At 45.3% G+C, this 17407-nt stretch overlaps 1 protein-coding gene across 2 annotated transcripts in view; it reads right to left on the reverse strand.

Annotated features, from left to right (window-relative positions):
* Nucleotides 1–13821, reverse strand: part of TMEM181 (transmembrane protein 181) — a 35112-nt gene extending 21291 nt beyond the window's left edge. Inside the window, exons 1-2 of one of the 2 annotated variants that reach the window (XM_040059596.2) lie at nucleotides 13691–13821; nucleotides 834–937 (exon numbers count right to left, since the gene is read on the reverse strand). In XM_040059596.2, the coding sequence (XP_039915530.1) occupies nucleotides 834–937; nucleotides 13691–13821 (235 nt within the window). Of the gene's footprint in view, nucleotides 1–833; nucleotides 938–5560; nucleotides 5605–13690 lie in introns of those variants that run through there. The other variant, XM_040059597.2, reaches the window with a different exon arrangement.
* Nucleotides 13822–17407: the final 3586 nt, after the last annotated feature.

Raw genomic sequence — 17407 nt, forward strand, 5'->3', positions numbered from 1 at the left:
AGTCAGCAGTAAAGAAGAGTAAGATGGTAACAACCTAAAGTAATTCTTAAATTGGGGGTGGGTCACTAAATGAGTACCAGTCCCTCCTCCCCCTTCTCCCTGTCATTTAACTTCTGCATTGATCAAGCTCTCCTGACAGCAGAGTATTAGTATATTTAACACTGCTAGGACAGAACACTGACTTATTTTTCAAGTATGTTTTAGCCCTGGAAAAGCCCTCTGGCATAAAATAAAGAAGGGTTCCATGCTTTTCCACACCCTAATGACACTGCATCTTTGTCAACCAGACTACCACAAATCTCTCTGATCTTCAGGATGAGTACCCAGGCGCTATGTCAGGTCATGTCAGGACTCTCACAAAGATCTCCAAAACCTGAGACATAAGCTTATATATGTTTGACAAGTGAAGTTAATATTTTTACACTAAAAGATTTTGTATTTAAGTGGCATTTATCACCCAAACATTTAGAAGGCTTTACAAACAGTTGTCGGTTTCCTCACAGGAAATCAAGCCTTAGCACTACTATTTTACAGACAGAAATACAAAGAAAAAAAATTGATGTAGCAGTCTGCTGAAAAATTACATTGCAATGAAGCTGTTTTTGTTCCATTTTATCCACTCTCCCCTGCAAAGCAGTTGCAAATACCAAATCTTTGTAGGCAGTACTCCTATGAAAAAGTGACATAGAAGCAGCACTTCCCTGTCAAGACTAATGCTTCCTCGGATAACTCAGGAGCAGTAAGCTCATTAGCATTTAAATACATCTGTAAATACCAACAGGTTTAGACAAAGTGTATGAGAACTGTAGTCTCTAAAAAGAGAACATCCTTACCTGCTACTCCTATGAAGACTGTCAGACCAAAACAAATAAAGAATACTACAAAGACCAGAACAAAATGCCTTTTGGACAGTGTATACAATCGCATCGGGGCCAGCCTACAGGAAGCAAAAGAAACCACAGAATTAGTGTCAGTCATATTTCTAAAGGGGCAGAAAATAAACCCCATTCATTCTTCAACAAAGAAAATTAAACCAAACTCTGAGGTAACGTAACACTAAGAAAAAAGATATTAATGCTGCTTCATAGAGCAAAGATAACAGGAATTATTAAATGTATGTATGTACACACTCATCTGTGCTCCAAAATGCATGAATTTTGCCCATTTTTTAATGCTATGGTTTTCTATTGTCCTAAAACTTGAGCAATAGAAAACATTTCTTAAATGGAGAAAAGGTTGGTTTTTGTTATTTCACACATTAATAATTTAAACATCCAAGACCCTATGTCTCCTGCAAAAAGAGCTTAATCTAAAGGGACAGACATCAGTTGTCTATACCCTATAAATACACTTCAACCCTGCAGGATCATCCCTAACAAGGAGTAGGGCAGAACCCCAGATCTGCTAGATGTGCACACTCAGGCTTTGAATTCTTGTCTGAGCTCCACCACAGCTTGGGAAATAAAAACCTCAAGTCAAGTTTACTCTTGGACACATAAATACAAATACACATAGAAGCAATGATATCTCTTGCACTATGCATTGGTGGTTATCATCACATTAAAGACAAAATGGGGTGGTGGGGTCAGGGGTGTGGATGTGCATTGAAAATACCCACTGCATTTCCTGGAAAACAGGTAACTTCCAATTCTGTTAGCCTAAGGGAAATATGATCAAATAACTAAACCAACATAAGGTGGACACATCAACCATGTTTCAAAATACAGCCAACATTTCCTCTTGAGTTATGCCAGAACTGAGCCACCACATACCTGACTCTACTGCTGCTCCAGGAGATATGATCATAGGAATCTGAACAGTTTATATGGGAAAGCTGTAGGACTGGGGGGCTGATGGCAGTGTTTTTCAGTAAATTTGTATGAGCACCATCATCATGGAAAGAAATTAAAATATAAGACTTTAATGACAGAGCTCCCTTTTAGCTTGGAATAAAACTTCTTTTCACCAACTGAATGGTGCTCTTACTGGCTCACCACACTAACAAAGAACTGCAGAAAAGGTGGTGAAATCCTTCCCATAAGCCCAGCCTGAACTTTGGGACCAGCCACCATGTGCTGCATGCATGGCAGCCCTTAAAAGCAAGGCAAACAATTCACTTTAAACCAGTACAAGGATTTAATAATAACAACCTCTATTTTCTTTGAGCATCACTGCATTTTCTCCAAATGAAGCACTACCAAAACCAGTTTGCATTATTTCTTTACTGTAAAGTTTGAGAGATCCAAATCCTAATTTATTAACACACAAAGGAGGTGGGGAAGGAAGGAAAACCCCGCAGAAGTAACGAGAGCCGTAAGCAAATAGCTGCAAATGTTACAAGTCTGCACACACTGGCTGTGCAGAACTCCAGGCACTGCACCTGCAAAATACTCACCACACATCTTTACAGAGAGCAGAAACTCTGCATCAGGCTAGAGGTCAGGAGAGCTGACTGTACAGCCCAAAAAGGCAAACCATACATGAAATGACCAAGTAGTTACCATATAAGCAGTATGGGATCATCACACAGAAGCCTCACACACAAATAGGATTTTAAGCTGATTTTTAAAAATGCCAATTAATAGAGGCATTACAAAGCAGAACTGTCTGCACATCTTTTTCAGGGATGTAGCTGCAGTAATTTTCTTATATCAATGTCTTAAAACCTCAGCCTTCATGCACTTATACCATGTTAAAGCTATTAAATCTGTACTGTACTAGAACAACTAACTAAGGAGCATCTTTCCATTAGCTCCAGGGGCTCCTTCAGTTCCACAGATTACCTGGTATTCCCTGTCTACCTAAGTACACCAAGTACAGGATATCACCTTGAGATACATATAAAAACAGCACATAAAATGTGGACACACCTAAATTGACTATAAGAGTTCAAGTGGACACCAAATGTTTCATGGCAGAGCACATACTGAGGGAAGTCCATGGGCTGAGCACAGCTGACAACTGGAAGAGTATCATGTCAGCAGTAAAGCATAACATACACTCGTGCTGTTCTGAACAGCTCACATCTGGGCATCCACGTCACAGCTACAGGCTGACGCGGGACACTTCTGAGTGGCTGTGCATGTTCTTGGTTCTTTTGACAAGTTTCCTCAGTTCAAAGTTTTTGCAGATATTTCAAGATGCCTGATGTGAACATGAAAAGCAGTTCCCTCTCCACACTCCTTACAGCAAAGCCACCAGCTCCTCACCCAGCCAAGAGCATTACAAGCACTAGCAATTAGCACGTTGGTTTACTCATAAGCCAGAGTAGATGCTCTTGTGAGCTTTTGAAGAAACACATTCCGGACATTGGCTCATTCTTTATTCCAACTGCTCTCCAGATGGTGCAACACCTAGTAGTCGGAATGGGTAGGCGTACACCTGCCTACCAAGAGGGATGCTGTACCCAGCCAAGAGTGGAGACACAGAGAAGGACACACCCTGTGCTTTCCCCTCATTCACACCTGTACTCCTCAGGTCTCACTCAGACCACCAACTGAATGTGCTGCTTTAGAGCTCAGTAAGGCAACGTGGACACTTTTATTAACAGCAAATGTATGAACTCAGCCAAATCTTAACTGCATTTCTCAGCAGGGCGAACAACAATTTACAGCATTCCTATCAGGTGATGCATGCTTCATTACCTCTCACCACAGTCACAGAACTTCCTTGTGTAGTTTTAGGTGCCTCATTGCACCCACCCCCAGCTGCCATACAAACCAGGTAAAATCACCCTCCAGTAAGTTCATTGTTTAACACCTGCCTTTAGAGAGAGATTATATAAAGTTTATGAATATATGTACGTGCAAGTTGGTGACACCGCATTGACAGCCTCTACCTTACATTTGAAAGGCCCAATAAAGAATGAAATGTTGCAAACACATTTATGGGAAAATCAAAAAAGACTCCTCACTCTGGATGCACCTGTTCTAACGAGTAAAAAACTGTGCTTTGCTTTACCAAGCAAAGTGGAAGATGCTTTAATCGGCCCAAGCACAGCAGTCGAAAGCTCAAGACTAGCCATCCAAATGTCTGCAGGTCTTTCAGGCAGCTTTTACCACCTACACTCGGCTCCATCCTAACTCAGAGTGGATTAACTTATGTCTGAAACTGACTGCAGAGGAAGAGAAAGCCCTGACATGCAGAGAAATATTATACTTAGACATCTCAAACAGCAGTTGGTAAAACTAAACTGCTCTAGTGCAGCGTGTGACAGAATTAACTTTGGAAACGCACTTGTAACAATTGCAATCTTTCAGTAGCCATTCATACTTGACATGCAGAGGAGTAGAGGTGGGTTACATCTCGCTTTTGGAGTAAAGTTTTGTCTCAAAAGGTTCAGCAAAATGTTTCTCAGGATATCCCTCATCTTCAAATCACTTCTCATGACTGTACAACAGTCTTTAATGAAGACAATCATGAAAAACAGAGCCTGTTATATAGTTTTCACTTAGGACTAACTTTAAAGATGGGAAAGCTGTGGCAAAACTGAGATTAAGGAGTAAGTAGGCACAGAACTGATATAAAAATCAGAAATAAATTGTTTTTATGAGCTGCTTTTACAGCAGCTTTTCTAAAATCCTAGCCTCAACATCTCTGCCTCCAACTGCTCCTCTCTATTTTAGGCTCACTCCCAAACAGAACCATCAAGCCCACTTTGATTTGAATAATTATATATGCTACCTACATTCACAATACTATCCATACACCCTGCACTTGCTCACGGTTTAAAGACATTGCTTGCTTCTGTGTTCCTCAGAAGACCTTAAATTTCTTCTTGCAAATGTGTTCCACTAGCTAACGAGGCAGCACATGACTATATAAAAAGAGGCATAAAATTAACATTGTCAGTACTATACAGAACTGCTACGTGACAACCGACAGATAAACATGGCTATCCTTTATCTTTGTAAGTGTGCACGGGGTGGGTTTGGTTTTTTTGGTTTTTTAGCTGTCGTTTGGTGTATTCATCTAAGTCTGAATAATTAATCACGGCTATGGCTCTGTCCATGCCAAGAAATATCTGCAAAAACAAATTTTTCTTTTTCCTTCGACAAACAATCTGAGAGTGGAGATACCGGGGGTGGGGGGAGGTTTTATTCGCCGCATAAAAGGCAAACTCACAGCGTCCCTCTAAAGAAGAGGGCGCTCACCCTCGGGGTTCTCAGCTGCGAACCGCAACCTCAGAAACATTCATTTAACCCTCGGCGAGTTGATTTCCTTACGGAGGACAGCGGGTACAAACTGAACTAGACTCAGACCGCTCCAAGAGGAGTCTCCGCGCCTGGAGGGAGACCCTGACTCAAGACCCGTCCGGCCACAATCCCGCGCCACGTGCTGCAGGACCGACCCTGCCCGAGCAGGCGGGCTGGACCGGACGGCCAATGGCCGTGGTCCCTTCCCCGCTCGCCCATCCTGTGATTCTGTGAATGACAACACCGGGCTCCTCCCTCGGAGAGCGGAGCTCCTTCTCCCGGACCCGGAGGCAGCCCCGAGCCAGCCGGCGCCCCTCAGGCTCGCGCGCCCTCCGCGCCCGCCGCTGCTCCCCGCCCCCACTCACGGCTCCATGGCGGCGCCGCGCGCGCCGTGCCGGCACCTCCTCCGCGCGCCGCCGCCGCCGTGGCACAGCCGGCGCCGCGCGACGCCTTCCGCGTGCGTCACCGCGCGGCCGCCACGCGGCCCCGCACACGTCACGGGCCCCGCCGCGCCCCGGCCGCGGGGCAGCTGAGGAAGGGGGGCGGGGGGAGCTACGGCGAGCCCGAGGGGACACGGGTCGGCGCTCCGCCGGGCGGCGGGAGGGAGAGCGGGACGGCCCCTCGGGAGGGGACGCGACACGGCGCCAGCTTATCTTTGGTGAGCCGGCTTGCACCGGCTGCACGCGGTCGGTGCTGGCCTGCCGAGCGCCGCGGGTTCAAAATCACAGTAACACAGAACCAGGGAGCCAGTGAGGTTGGAAAAGACCCCCAAGATCATCGAGTCCAACCTATGACCTAACACGACCGTGTCAGCTACACCGTGGCACGGAGTGCCACGTCAGTCTTTCCTTAAACACCTTTAAATGTGATGACTTCACCACCTCCCTGGACAGCCCGTTCCAATGTCTAATCACCCTTTCTGTGAAGAAATTCCTTCTGATGGCCAACCTGAACCTTCTCTGGTGCAGCTTGAAGCCATTTTCTCTTGTCCTGTCGCTGGCTCCCCGGGAGTAGAGACCAACACCCACCTTGGAGGCTAGTCTCCTTTCTGGTGCTTGTATGGAGCAATGCGATCACTCCTGGGCCTCCTCCAGACAAAACATCCCCAGCTCCCTCAGCTCCTCCTCATCGGACTTGTGCTCCAGACCCTTCACCAGCTCTGTTGTCCTTCTCTGGACTCACTCCGGCCTCTCAATGTCCTCCCTGTACTGAGGGGGCCAGAACTGGGCACAGCACTCGAAGTGTGCCCCCACCAGTGCTGAGTAATGGGGGGACGATCCCTGCCCTGCTCCTGCTGACCACACCATTGCTGATCCAGGATGCCATCGGCCTTCTTGGCCGCCTGGGCACAGCCGGCTCATATTCAGCTGATGACCAGCACCCACAGGTCCTTTTCTGCCAGGCTGCTTCCCAGCTGCTCTTCTCCCAACCCATAGCACTCCATGAAGTTGTGGCCAAAGTGCAGGACCCAGTGCTTGGTCTAGTTGAACCTTGTACTGTTGGTTGGTATAAGGCGTAGGAGGCCAAATGTGTCACTGTCTCTGGATAACAGCAGTATTTCCAATGTGCTTTATCAGCTTGTGCTATAGTAGTAGCAACCACAGGTAGCAGAGGGAAATTCAACTGTATAAACAGAAAATACTTAGGACAGAGGAGTGGTTCTGAATCCAGTCTAAACCCTTCCATATTAGACAAAAGGCTCAATGTGATGTATCCATGCCGAACACGCGTATGTTTAGTGCCACCTGGGTCATAAATGATTCTGTTTACCAGCTTTTTCAGTGGAATTAAAATGCTGTCACTGCAGTTACCTGCATGAAGCTTTGTAGTATTCAGGGGATGGGATGTATCCTGTTTGCAGAGAATTCAGTCAGCTCACGAGCAACAGAAATTAAATTCTAGGAGTAAGCGACTACTTTAAACGGACTACGTAATAAAAATCTCTAGTTCATACTTAACAGTGTTTTGTTCTTGCACAGTGTTAAGATAAAGCTGGATTTCTGTTCTGAATTTCTATTAAATGTCCTAAGACTGGGCAACAAAGATTGTCAACCTGGGTAGTGATGGTAAGAGTAGGAAAGTATAGGAGTTAGCTAAACTATGTTTTGTACTCACTTTTGATAGCTCTAACACCTGCTCACAGAAAGTCAACACTGCAGTTACTAAAACATGTTCGAATACCTGATAGTCTTGAATGAAATTCAGAGTAATGTCATATGCATATGGCAGAGCCACTTTGGGATGACCCCAGAAATGTTTAGATAGATCAGTCAACAAATAATTTAAAAATTATCTCTTCAACAGTTAAATAATTTCATTAAAAGCTTACTTAGATGATAAAACGGTCTTATTGCATTTCCTTTTAAACAGTACTTAGGATTAATAATATTATTCATTTTATTCCATTACTCTGGGGGCAGTTATGTCATTGCTTGTGACCTGTGGGACCCAGTATGACTCTTGTGTAAACCACTGAACCTAAAAACATGCTGGGAGTTAATTTAGTCATTGATACTGGTATTTATCCCATCTGTGATTTACAACACTGATGATCACTTAGTAATCTCATAAAAATAGCTGCCTTGAGAAATACATAGTACCAACTGATGAAGAAAAGGCGTTCACGCATTTTAAATCAACAAGAGTTTAAACTGTAGACAAGAATTAACTGTGGGGGAAGAAAATAAAGCTTTGAGTAATCAGGACAACTTAACAAAGTGTATCTGCTCAGAACAAGTTATCACTGCCAAGCCACAATTGGTCATTATGTCATGGATGACTATGATATGCATTGTGTTGCTTTCAGCACACTTCAGGCTTCTCCAGCAAATTCTCCCTGGCCAGAAAATGATGGAATGGTGCTTACAGCATCTGTGACCATTCCCAGTGTTCTGGGAAGCAAGGTTGTAGGGTTATGACTCTCCGCAGTTATACTTGCATTTATGTGCACACAGCTGAGCTGTTCCAAGGACTGCTCCAATCCCTCTGGCACTCAGGTCTCTCACTAACATGAATTTATTATCTTCAAACCAAAAAGATGTTTTTCTCATTGAGTAGGTAGGAAACTTGAAGCACAGAGAGACTGAGCCTTGCCAAAAGTCACTTGGAGAACAGTGTGGGTGGCAGGGCTTGAACTCCAGCTCACTCCAGTTAGCCATGGGACCACATTTCTCTTTGCCATCCACCAACTTTCAAAGGATTGTGAATACACTGTAAACATGTACATTGCATGGTATTTTTTGTGTAAATTTTGGCACTGAGTTTACAAACTAAACACTTGGAGGGAAGACACTGTGAAATTCCTCTTTCTCCACAGGGTCAGTCAGTCTCACTCTGCTTCTTCCACTCAGTGCCTTGTCTAACCTGCTCTGGGATGAAATAGTGCAAGAAGCTGCTGTCTGCCTCATCTGTTGTAGGAGCTGGACAGTGTGTGATGAATGAGGCTTGCAAGAGAAGGCAGGCTGAGCTATGAATAAGAGGCTGAATGCTTGCTCAGCTGGGATTCTACTTGTACTGACCACCTTGCACTAAAGCTGTACTTTCACGGCCAGTTTACACTTTCATGGCTTACACCTACGGCTTCAGTGACAACAGGTGAAATCCAGCTTTTCTCTAGCTCCAGCTCTTTGAATTTTGCCAGCACTCATGTTAGTGTGGTAGTAGACTGGAGAACTGAATAATGGAAGTCATCTGAGATAAAGATCACTCCAGAATCAGTTGCTCAGTCACTGTGCAGATAAAGGTTTAATTGTGGGCAGATGAGGAAGAGAGTGGAAATGTGTGACCAGGGAAATGAGAGCTAGGATGGCTTCTTCCAACCACAGAGCCACCTTATGGCAGCTTAAAGCAACCATGAGGCTACAGTGTTAGTTTCATCTTCCTCTCTGCTTCAAGCCTTCTGGCTCTAGGTATATACTTCACACTGGGGCCATTCAGGTTCTTTCAATTGCCAGGACCCTGAAAGAACAAGAGAAGGGTACCATCTGTGGCTTGGAGCAGTCACTGAAGATCCTGCCTGCGTCAAGGCTGAAGGGAGCATGAACCTTCCCGGAATTTAACTGCAGATGTCCAACAAGGTCTTGTTGACCCCACGGCTTCTCACAAGCTGGTACTTTGAGCCCTGGCAGAAGATCTTCAGGTGTGCAGAAATGTGTATTTTATCACAACAGCCTTCTCTGGCAACTTCAAATTTCTTCTCTGAAGCACACAGGTAGTAGTTCTCTAAGGAAAAATGAATAGCTTCTGTATTGCTGCGTCAAACGATGTGGTATTCTCTGGTCTTTTTGTCAAAGGAGCAGAATCACAGTCAGTGAAATTTTCCCACATGGTTTGAAGATTGTCTATGTACCATCAAGCATTAATTAAAGCTGCAATTTAAAAAAAATACTTTTCATGATGTCCTATATATAGTCTTTTCTTTTTGATGTACAAAATGTCATATTATTACACGATAGGAGTTTAAAATGTATCCCTTGTTTAAAGCAGCGCAGATTGGAGGTCATTTATCTCAGTCTCTGGGTATTATTACTAAATTCAGCATCAACACTGTGCTTTCCTGTATAAGCTGATTGGCCAGTAGGACGTGTTCATTAACTTAGAAATTGATTTTTCAGGAATGCCATGTTGCAGTTATGCAAGTCCAATGTCAGACCACAATTTGGCCACCCTCCTGCTCTCTCCTGTCTATCAGATAGGCACTTCAATCCCTATCAAAATGTTTCCAGCAAGCCGAACTTTTCAACATCAGCTAGGTGATAAGAGTTATGAAATTCCCACTAAAAAAATATCTGTCAGCTGATTGAGAAGCCTGGTGTCTTCTGGTGAGCTTTGGTATCTCAATGCTGGCATGTCAAAGAGATAAAAATATGTTTTAGTAACATTGGTACTAAGCTCTTTTCATACCAATAGCCTACTCAAAATGGCTTAGAGAAGCAGGGGAGTTGCCATGTGCCAGCTCTCTGCCAGCTCTCCCTGCCCTGCCATCCTGGCCAGGAGGCATGCCAAAGGAGGAAGGAACACATTGCAGGGGGTGGGGGAGACACCAGGCAAATGAACAAACTGTTCATTCAAGGGGCTTCTTTTGAGCAATTTTTCAGAGGGATAAATTAGTGCAGTCCAGAAGTTGATGCAATAAATCTGACATGCTTTATGGCATGTCCACATGACTGGGGACGAGGGTAACACTTTCTCCTCTGACTTCTCTGAGCTTATCTACTGCACCAAGCACCTTGTGGTGTACCACAGACTAATCTTCAGGGCACTGAGTCCAGTGTTTGGGTTACCAATGAGGTCATTGAGTATCACACCTACTGGTCTGTAAATACACAGTCTCTTTGGCGAGCTCACCATGCAGCACCATGTCTGCCTAAGGGAACCCCTAACCTAGACAGATGGGGTTCATCAGTGTGCTGAGCCCTGATCTCTCGGTCTCTCCCAGATGACCGAGTGATGTGGCTCTTGCTCATGGGGAAATACACAAGGTACAGACTTTTCTGGGATATTGGGAAGAACAAACTCACTAATGTGAACACCTCTCCATTTCCATAGTATAAATGAGTGCCCTGGGACTCTGCAGAGGGAGGATGACATAAATTGGGATGGCCAAGGAGTCTGCCAGCCTTAGTTGTGCCCTGTGTCCAGAAAACAGGCTGCTCACAGAAAGCTGCTGGACCATAGGTTCAAGATCACTGTGCACTAAAGGAAAACATCATCAAAACCCATCACTAAGCTGGGATGGCCTCAGAAGTGAATCAGACATTACTCAGTCATCTGTGACATGAGAGGACAGTTAATTGGGATAAGAGCTCTGTCAGCCGTCTCTGAGCTAGGTCATCCACTTGTACTGAGTCCCCTGCCACTAAAAATAAGCACATACAGCACAGCTTACAGCAAGCACTCCTGAGTCAAGGGTCACAAAGGGGATTGACTGCTTGGTGTTTTTCCATTTCTGTATCAGCTCTGCTCCAAAGCTTTCCAGTTTTTGTGTTTTCTGGTAGGCACTCAGAGAAGGTGAAAGGGAAAACATGCTTTAATATGGTTTTTCCATGTTTTTTTTTTTTTTTTTTTTTTTTTTTTTTTTTTTTTTTTGTGTGTGTGTGTGTGTGTGTGTGTGTAATATAAAATATTATTTGCTTTTAGTAACCTGATTGTCTTAGAGAAACTTCTTGGTTTGAAGTAAAGACAAGCTACACGGCATATCCTTGGTAAAATTTCCCAAATTCTTTCTGCTGTCAGAGCAGTAAGTCTCTACATTACGTCCCAGAGTGTGCTCATTTATAACCTGACCAAATGTCTTGAGTAAAACAAAGAGGGACAAGAGGATCAAGAATCAAATTCTCCTTCCCGTGAGAGTTGCCTGTAAGAAGAATTCATGGTAGTATCAAGAAACCCTCCTCCACACCAGGAATCTAAAAAGCAAGGTGCCATTTCTATGTCCATCCACAGTGCTGAAGGGAAACACTCACCAGAAGAGCAGGTATGCAGTGGCAGACACCAGGTCACTTAGGTTAAGATCTTGGGAATGCACAGAAGTACTAGCATGACTTGTAAGTCAGGAAATATTATTTCCATGCTAAGAGTCCAGTATTACTCTGTTTCATTCTACACAACCAGCAGCTGATACCTCTTGGGGGTATTGTCACTTAAGAAAGAGCAATCTAGCACTAACCCTGCAAGCTCATTTGATTCACAGAGGTAGCATCTTTTCTTTTCATTGCAGAAATGCATACACTCTTGAGGTCATAAAAATGAATTAGTAACAGTCTGTCTTGGAGAGCTCTAGATTCTTCTGGAAGTAAAGCTGAACAGATGCCTCTCCCAGGACCTCTTATTTGTTAATTCAACAGGTTAATGTCTCCCCTGTTTCTCCATTCTAGTGCCAGTATTCCTCATCGCGCTGCCAGATGCACACAGTTTACATTTCCATCACTCCTTATCACCTCCCATGGCTTCTCACACCACGCTCAAGTGCAAGGAGTCGGTGTTTTGCCAGGAAAGACCGTGGTTTTATTAGATTCTGCCAAGCTGTTAGGCAGTGTTTCCAAGCTTTGTGACTCTGTAGTCTTTGATGTTGTGAATAATGAGACAAATTCAATCTAATGGACCACCTGCCCTTTCACTGTGAAAAGCCACATACTGAAGTCAAATGACTTAAGAGAACAGCTGAGGTACTGTGCAGAAGCAGACTGCCCAGATGCACAGTAAAGTAGAGCTGGAAGAGACCTTACAAGGTACCTCATCTTTCCTTCTGTCTTAGGAGAGCATCTGCCAGATGGAAGACTTTTCTTGCATGTGTTTGTCAAAAGTTTTTAAAAATCTCCCATGATGGAGATACTAGAGTCTCTGGATGATCCTTTCTTGTAGTGTTTTGCCATCCTTCCCACTCAATTTTTTTCTTGATGTCTAACAAGACCTTGTATTGCTTCAGTTAATATTACTCTGTAATGTTTTGTCCAAGATGAACATGAAGTTCCTCTTTATGGAAATTCCTATTCCTCCAACTTCAATGTTTGTTCTTTTGGGGGAGTAATCTCAAATTTTCCTCAAAGCTATGTTTCCGAGACTTTTGATTGTCCAGATCCCTGTCTTATCCTCTCTTCCACTGGTAGGCCCTTGAAGTGTGCTGTTCAGAATTGGACATAGCTTGCACTAAGGTCTGGAGTGTTGACTAAAGTAGGTGGTGTAACGCTTACATCTTATGCTTCTGCTGTACATTTACCTTCTTTGTGTGCATAAGACAATGTCATTGTTGAAAGATGTTATTTTATAAAAGATTACAATTTCTATACCCTTTTTAGACAAAAATGGCATTTAACTCTTTGTTCCCCAACTTGTATTTGTGTACTGAACAGCATCCATTCTCTGCATAGTTTCTGGCGCCTGTTTCTCCTGATGTTCATTTTACTTTTTCGGAACCTTCCTCCACTTCAAAAATTCTTTTCATTTATAACCCAGGTGTCCAACACCCTTGGAGCCCTTCCTAGCCTTGTGTAATCTCAAAACCTCCATGCTCTCCAGCCATCACTGGTCAGTTGAGGAAACGACAGACAGGGCGAGGCTCAGAAGAACTGTGAGTGTAGCCCACGCAGTGTATCCGTCCCTTCTGACCCCAGCCTTTGCCAACTACTCTCATTTTCCTAATCTATTATCCTATTCCAGGATTCTTTCGTGGCAGCCCCTGGAACACACCCCCCGCGCTTGCTACGACGGTGGAAAACTCGTAGCACAGAGGGTCGCGGATGGAAATTGCCTGTGTAAAGGCGCTAACAGGTGCGGGCAGGAAGAGAGGCGTGGGGCTGTCTGATCGGGAGGCGCTGCCAGAGCACATCCCCAGGCAGGAGCAGCGGCCCCTCCGCCGCCGGGCTGCGGGACCCGGGGCTCCCCTGGAGCAGCCCCGGGGCCGGGCGGCCGCTCCCGGGCGCTCAGCCGGGGGCTCCTCGTGTGATGCCGGCCCCCAGCCCCGCTCGCCCCCCGCTCGCCCCCGCGCCCGGCGGTACCGGTAGTAGCGATCATCCTTGTAGGGCGTGAGGTCCTCCTGGATCTCCCGGTACGTCTCCCGCACCCGCCGGCAGAAGCGCTTGACCTCGCCGCACAGCGGGCTCCCGAAGGCGGCGAAATCCGCCTCCATGCCGCCCGCGCCGCCGCCTCAGGCCCCGCGCTCCGCCATGGAGCCCCGCCGGAGCCCGCCCGGCGCTGCGCGGCCGCGGGGCGGGGGCGGCGCAGGAGCCGCAGCGGCGGGCGCGGGGGGAGCGGATGCGGGAGCGGGGGATGCGGGGGAGAGGGATGCAGCGAAGGGGGGTGAAAGGGACCGAACGCAGGGGCCACGGATGCAGGCGCGGGAGATGCAGGGACGAAGGACGCGGGAAGCGGGGATGCAGCAGCAGGGGATGCAGGGGCGGAGGATGCAGGGCGGGCCCTCCGCGCACGGCCCGCGCCCTCCAGGGCGGCGGGAGCGCTTCAGCACCACGGAGAGGGGCGGCCGCTGCCGGGGAGTAAGCAACGAGCTCGCATTGCCCCTGCCGAAAATATCTCTTTTATTTATTATTTGAAAATAAAACTGTTTTGGTCTCAAAAGCATACCATCTCTACGTAAAATAAATGCTCTGATTTTTATTGTTTCTTTTCCCCAACGTAGCAGGTATGTAAAAGAAACCCTATGCTAATCCCGCTTTACATGGCCATGACACTATAAATGGTCCACAACTAAGAATGATGCTGTTTACATTGTCTAAATCTAGAAACTCTGAACTGAGCTCTAGTCAGTTTACAGAGTACCATGTTACCTTCATTCATATTAAACTTTCCTTCATAAACAAACTCACATTTAAACTCATTTAAATTATTCAATAAATTGAAGCCCTAATTCCACCAACTAATGGCAGTGATGATATCCATATTAAAAGAAAAAATCCCATTACTCTTGATATGCAATCATTGTGTCTAGAAGGTATAAATATAGCAGTCTTCTGTACTGCTTCTCTTAGGTAAATATTTTCCCTGTTGACATTCAGGAAGCTAGGCTGGATTATTTCCCAGCCTCGCCCTTAGTCTGTATTTTATCACACACTAAGATTGGAACATGCATTTTACTTAAACCGATCTCTCACAAATGTGTGCTGGCAAGAGGTTACTCCTGGTGGTGCAGTGGGAGAGGGACAGACAATTCGTCTTCCCCAGCAGGTAGGGGAGAAAGGGTTCATCTCTGACTGAGAATTTCTGTTTCCTATCTATTAATATTTCTAAGCTTGAGAAGACAATAGCAGCAGGATAAAAGCCACGTGCACATTTAAGCCAAAGGGGTTTTTTGTTGGTTTGCTGGATGGTTTGTTCATTTTTTGAGGGCCCAGAGCAGCACCATTCCAGAGACACAATGTTCTTTGTTGTGCTGAACATTATCCCCTCTGGCTTCCAATGGTGTTTGTCTCCCTACATCTCAAATGCCATAAGAGGGTTCCACACCTTCTATGGAAGGCTGGCAGGTTACTCACAGAGAAAGTATTGGCATTGACCATGTATTAACCCACCAGCCTCTGCTATTAAAAACACCAGACAGTGTTTCAACCAAAAGATACCAGATATTACAGGACTAAAATTAGGCTTGTGAATAGCAAAGTTTGTGGGAAGACACAATCACCTGTATATTCTCATTGTGGTCCACATTAAACACTCAAAAGACTCTAACATATTGACAAAACAAGTAGTACTCAGGGTTGTATGCAATTCCTAGGTAAGATTTTTAAGGTTAAAAAAAAATAAATAAAAAAAATTAGCTTGTATCCAAACCTTTTAGTCAAAGAAATTTCAGCTTTCCTCATTTTAGTAAAAGAGAAAAGCATTAAAACATATTTTTAATATTGAAGAGGCACTTCTATTAAAACTGCCAATCTATTTTCTTTTGTGAAGATCTGATACGTGATGAATGGAACATTTCAGCTTGCTGCTCGCTTACCCCAGCCCTGCAGACCTAACAGATCATGCTTCTCCCATTACTGGGTGTCTGTCTTTCCTGTCCAGTGCAGCCACAGTCACAGCACACACTGGGCTGGCACAGAAATGTGTTCGGTTCTGCAGGAAGCACAACTTGAGTAAAAGCAAAGGGAGGCCAAGGTTTCATAGACAAATAAGGTGCAAGAGTAAGCAGCAGATAACCTGCACTGGGGCATGACTTACCCTGCTCACTTCAGGGTACCCCAGCTCATCTATGCAAGCACAGCACCTTCTGTGTCAGCTTGATTTTGCTGATTTTCACAGCACATGATAAAAGAGAGGCAGCATCAAACCACATCTAAGAACAAACCAATCTAAAGTACTACTGAGTCTTACAAGTCTCTGTTAGAATTTAAGCATCTGGAACTCAATTCATCCCCTGAGTGCTTCTGGACTACATGAGGGAGAGAAAATCCCCTAGGGTCTAAGACTAAGATGTGATCAAACTCAACATCTGCACTGCATCGTATCACATAACCTGGAAAGAGTTTATTTTTGAGGGTGAATCTTATCAGAAGTCCCCCTTCTCATTTTTCTTCCTGGTTCTCCCCCTATATATAGTGATCCTTTTGCAGCATCAGCCCCATGTATTATATTGTGGTAGTGGTTAAATACAAAGCTTAGTAATCCATGTCAAAGCACCAGGGTTATTACTCTGGACTCTCAGAAGCAATAGCAGCTGGTGCTCAGAAGCTGAGGAAATAAATGCTGCCAACTCAAGTCCCCTTCCCACCGCCCCCCCCCCCCCCCTTTTTTTTTTTTTTTATTCCAGTAAAGGAACAAACCCCTCAAACAAGCGGAAGTCCACCTGCTTAACAAACACTTCACTTTCTCCCTCAAAACTCTTTTGAGACAAAGAAAGGCAGCAGTGGCAGCTGCTGGCTGAAAGGAGCAACTGCCTTTTTCCTTCCAAATGAAATTAAGGATGGGTACATCAGATGACACAGAAACAAGCACATGTCGGCACTGACTGCCAACATAAGAGAACCTGTGTTGCTGTTACACAGCTTCATTTATGTCCCTGAGTCGCACCACATACAGGAATTGTCACTGAGTATCCCAAAACTGCAGAGTAGAAACTGCTGAGCCCCACAGAAACCTCGTGAGTTTGGTCCTGCCCTGTCATTCCCTTCTGCCTTAACTCTGGAAGAGAATAACCCTTGCCTTGGCCCAGGCCATCATGGCTTGACTGCCTTCTCCTGCCAGAAAACTGCCTTGTCACAGCTAACCGGCGATGTGACGATGATGTGACTCAACTGCTGTCACGTAGAGGATTGCAGCAGCCGCTGGGGACAGAAAGGTGACGTTGCTCGGCAGGAGGGCGGTGTTCACCGTGATGCAAAACTTCTCATTTATTTGAAGAGGGGGCACAGAAGCACAGCTGGGACAGCCCGTGACAGATCACCCATAACAAGTCATCTCTGAGCTGACAGCGGCTTTGGAGCCACAGCTGCTCTTGTCATCGCTGGGAGGAATAAAGCTCTACACAGTCGGCTGCAGCTGGCAGTCGTGACCCTCACAGCAGCAGCAACAAAGACTCATCGCTCTCGCCCTGTATCCTTGGAGATGAATCTTCCCTGCGTCCATCCTGCTTTGAAGAGGTGTGAGGACAAGAAAATAAAATAAGGTTTAAAATCTCTTTTGATCAAAATGGAAGAAGAATCTCTCATGAGGTGATTTCAAGGAAGACGAAGAGGGACGCTGATCACACCTGTTCATGCTTTGTG

The sequence above is a fragment of the Hirundo rustica genome, chromosome 3, assembly GCF_015227805.2.
Source record: "Hirundo rustica isolate bHirRus1 chromosome 3, bHirRus1.pri.v3, whole genome shotgun sequence".
Taxonomy (NCBI): Eukaryota; Metazoa; Chordata; class Aves; order Passeriformes; family Hirundinidae; genus Hirundo; species Hirundo rustica.